This window comes from Trichinella spiralis (genome assembly GCF_000181795.1).
Source record: "Trichinella spiralis strain ISS 195 chromosome Unknown Scfld6773, whole genome shotgun sequence".
Classification (NCBI taxonomy): domain Eukaryota; kingdom Metazoa; phylum Nematoda; class Enoplea; order Trichinellida; family Trichinellidae; genus Trichinella; species Trichinella spiralis.
The window spans coordinates 1-1,132 of record NW_003533712.1 but is presented as its reverse complement, the minus strand read 5'-3'; the positions used below and the strand labels follow the sequence as shown (position 1 = coordinate 1,132).

The 1,132-nt window shown below is 41.3% G+C and overlaps 1 protein-coding gene across 1 annotated transcript; it reads left to right on the top strand.

The window, feature by feature from the left end:
- Positions 1 to 200: 200 nt before the first annotated feature.
- Positions 201 to 1,075, top strand: Tsp_15247 (conserved hypothetical protein; the record flags this gene model as incomplete). The annotated part of the gene is given in 3 exon segments (XM_003365986.1): positions 201 to 373; positions 392 to 626; positions 1,007 to 1,075. Coding segments are annotated over 3 exon segments (477 nt in total), but the record flags the coding sequence as incomplete, so codon positions are not given.
- Positions 1,076 to 1,132: the final 57 nt, after the last annotated feature.

The window sequence follows — 1,132 nt, the reverse complement described above, 5'->3', positions numbered from 1 at the left end:
ACATAATTGAGACTGACAAGCTTTAGATCGCGCCGGAGATAGCGAGCGCTCCCGCCGCGAAGCGAGCTGCCTAATGGTGGTTCGCGTTTGGGTCGACCGGCGGGGCGGCCGACCCTGGCCCTATATATAGGGCTAGAAAGCGCGCCGCGCCAGATATATACTGATACGGAGAGAGAGAGAAGAGATACGTCTGTGTGTGTATGCGTCAGTGGTACGATAGTTGTACAAGAGGACGCGTTGGTTGCGAGAAGTCGGCTTTAGAATACGTGGTTTGCAGTACTGGTTGCAGTATTGCCGTATTCCGAAGAGTCGAATTGGGAAGTGTGGACGAACCGAGTCGAAGTGCAAGGAAGGACGATCGAGCGAGAGACTCGTGGGTACCTTATTGAAGGGCATTCGACTTACCGTTAGGAACAACGGTAGTAGCTCGGGTATTCGTACACTTCGAGCGTGCAGTCGCAACGTACAGAGTTAGCGGAGCTAGGGAACCGGAAGACGTCCGCGAAGGAGATCGCCATCGACGAGAGTTTTTGGACCCCGATCGCTGCCCACGCCGTGGAAGATACACCAAATCCACTCTTTATTATACAGTCCACTTACTTATTGGCCGGACGAACGAACGTCTGGTCTATTCATACCTGAACGTCAGATTACTGTCGCTAGTCTGACTCTAACAGTCATTATTTAACTTTACAGTAGATTTACTGTAGTTTATTTTGAGGTAATGTTTACTTAGCTGTTTTAATTGCTTTTAGTTATCAATTTTTATATTGTAATTTTTAAACATTTTTGAAGTAACTTTAGTTTCAAATTAATAAGGAATTTTTGTCTAAGGTTTCATTTCTGTATATTTGGTCTGTTTTATGTTTATTTATCTACGTACTGGTCATTTAACTTCTTCAAAAAATCTTCACTTTGATTTTTTTAAAGCAATATCTATATAATTTTGAAAAATTTTTAACGCTAATTTAATAATAAAGCTTTAAATTTATTATTTTTACTTTAGTTTGGTTCGTTGTTTAGCGTGTACGTTTACTGGTTCGCAGAAGAAATGCGGTTGTCGACAGAAACTGGCGTATTTTATTATTCATTCTAGATCATATCACTTTTGAGCATAAACATGATTATATTT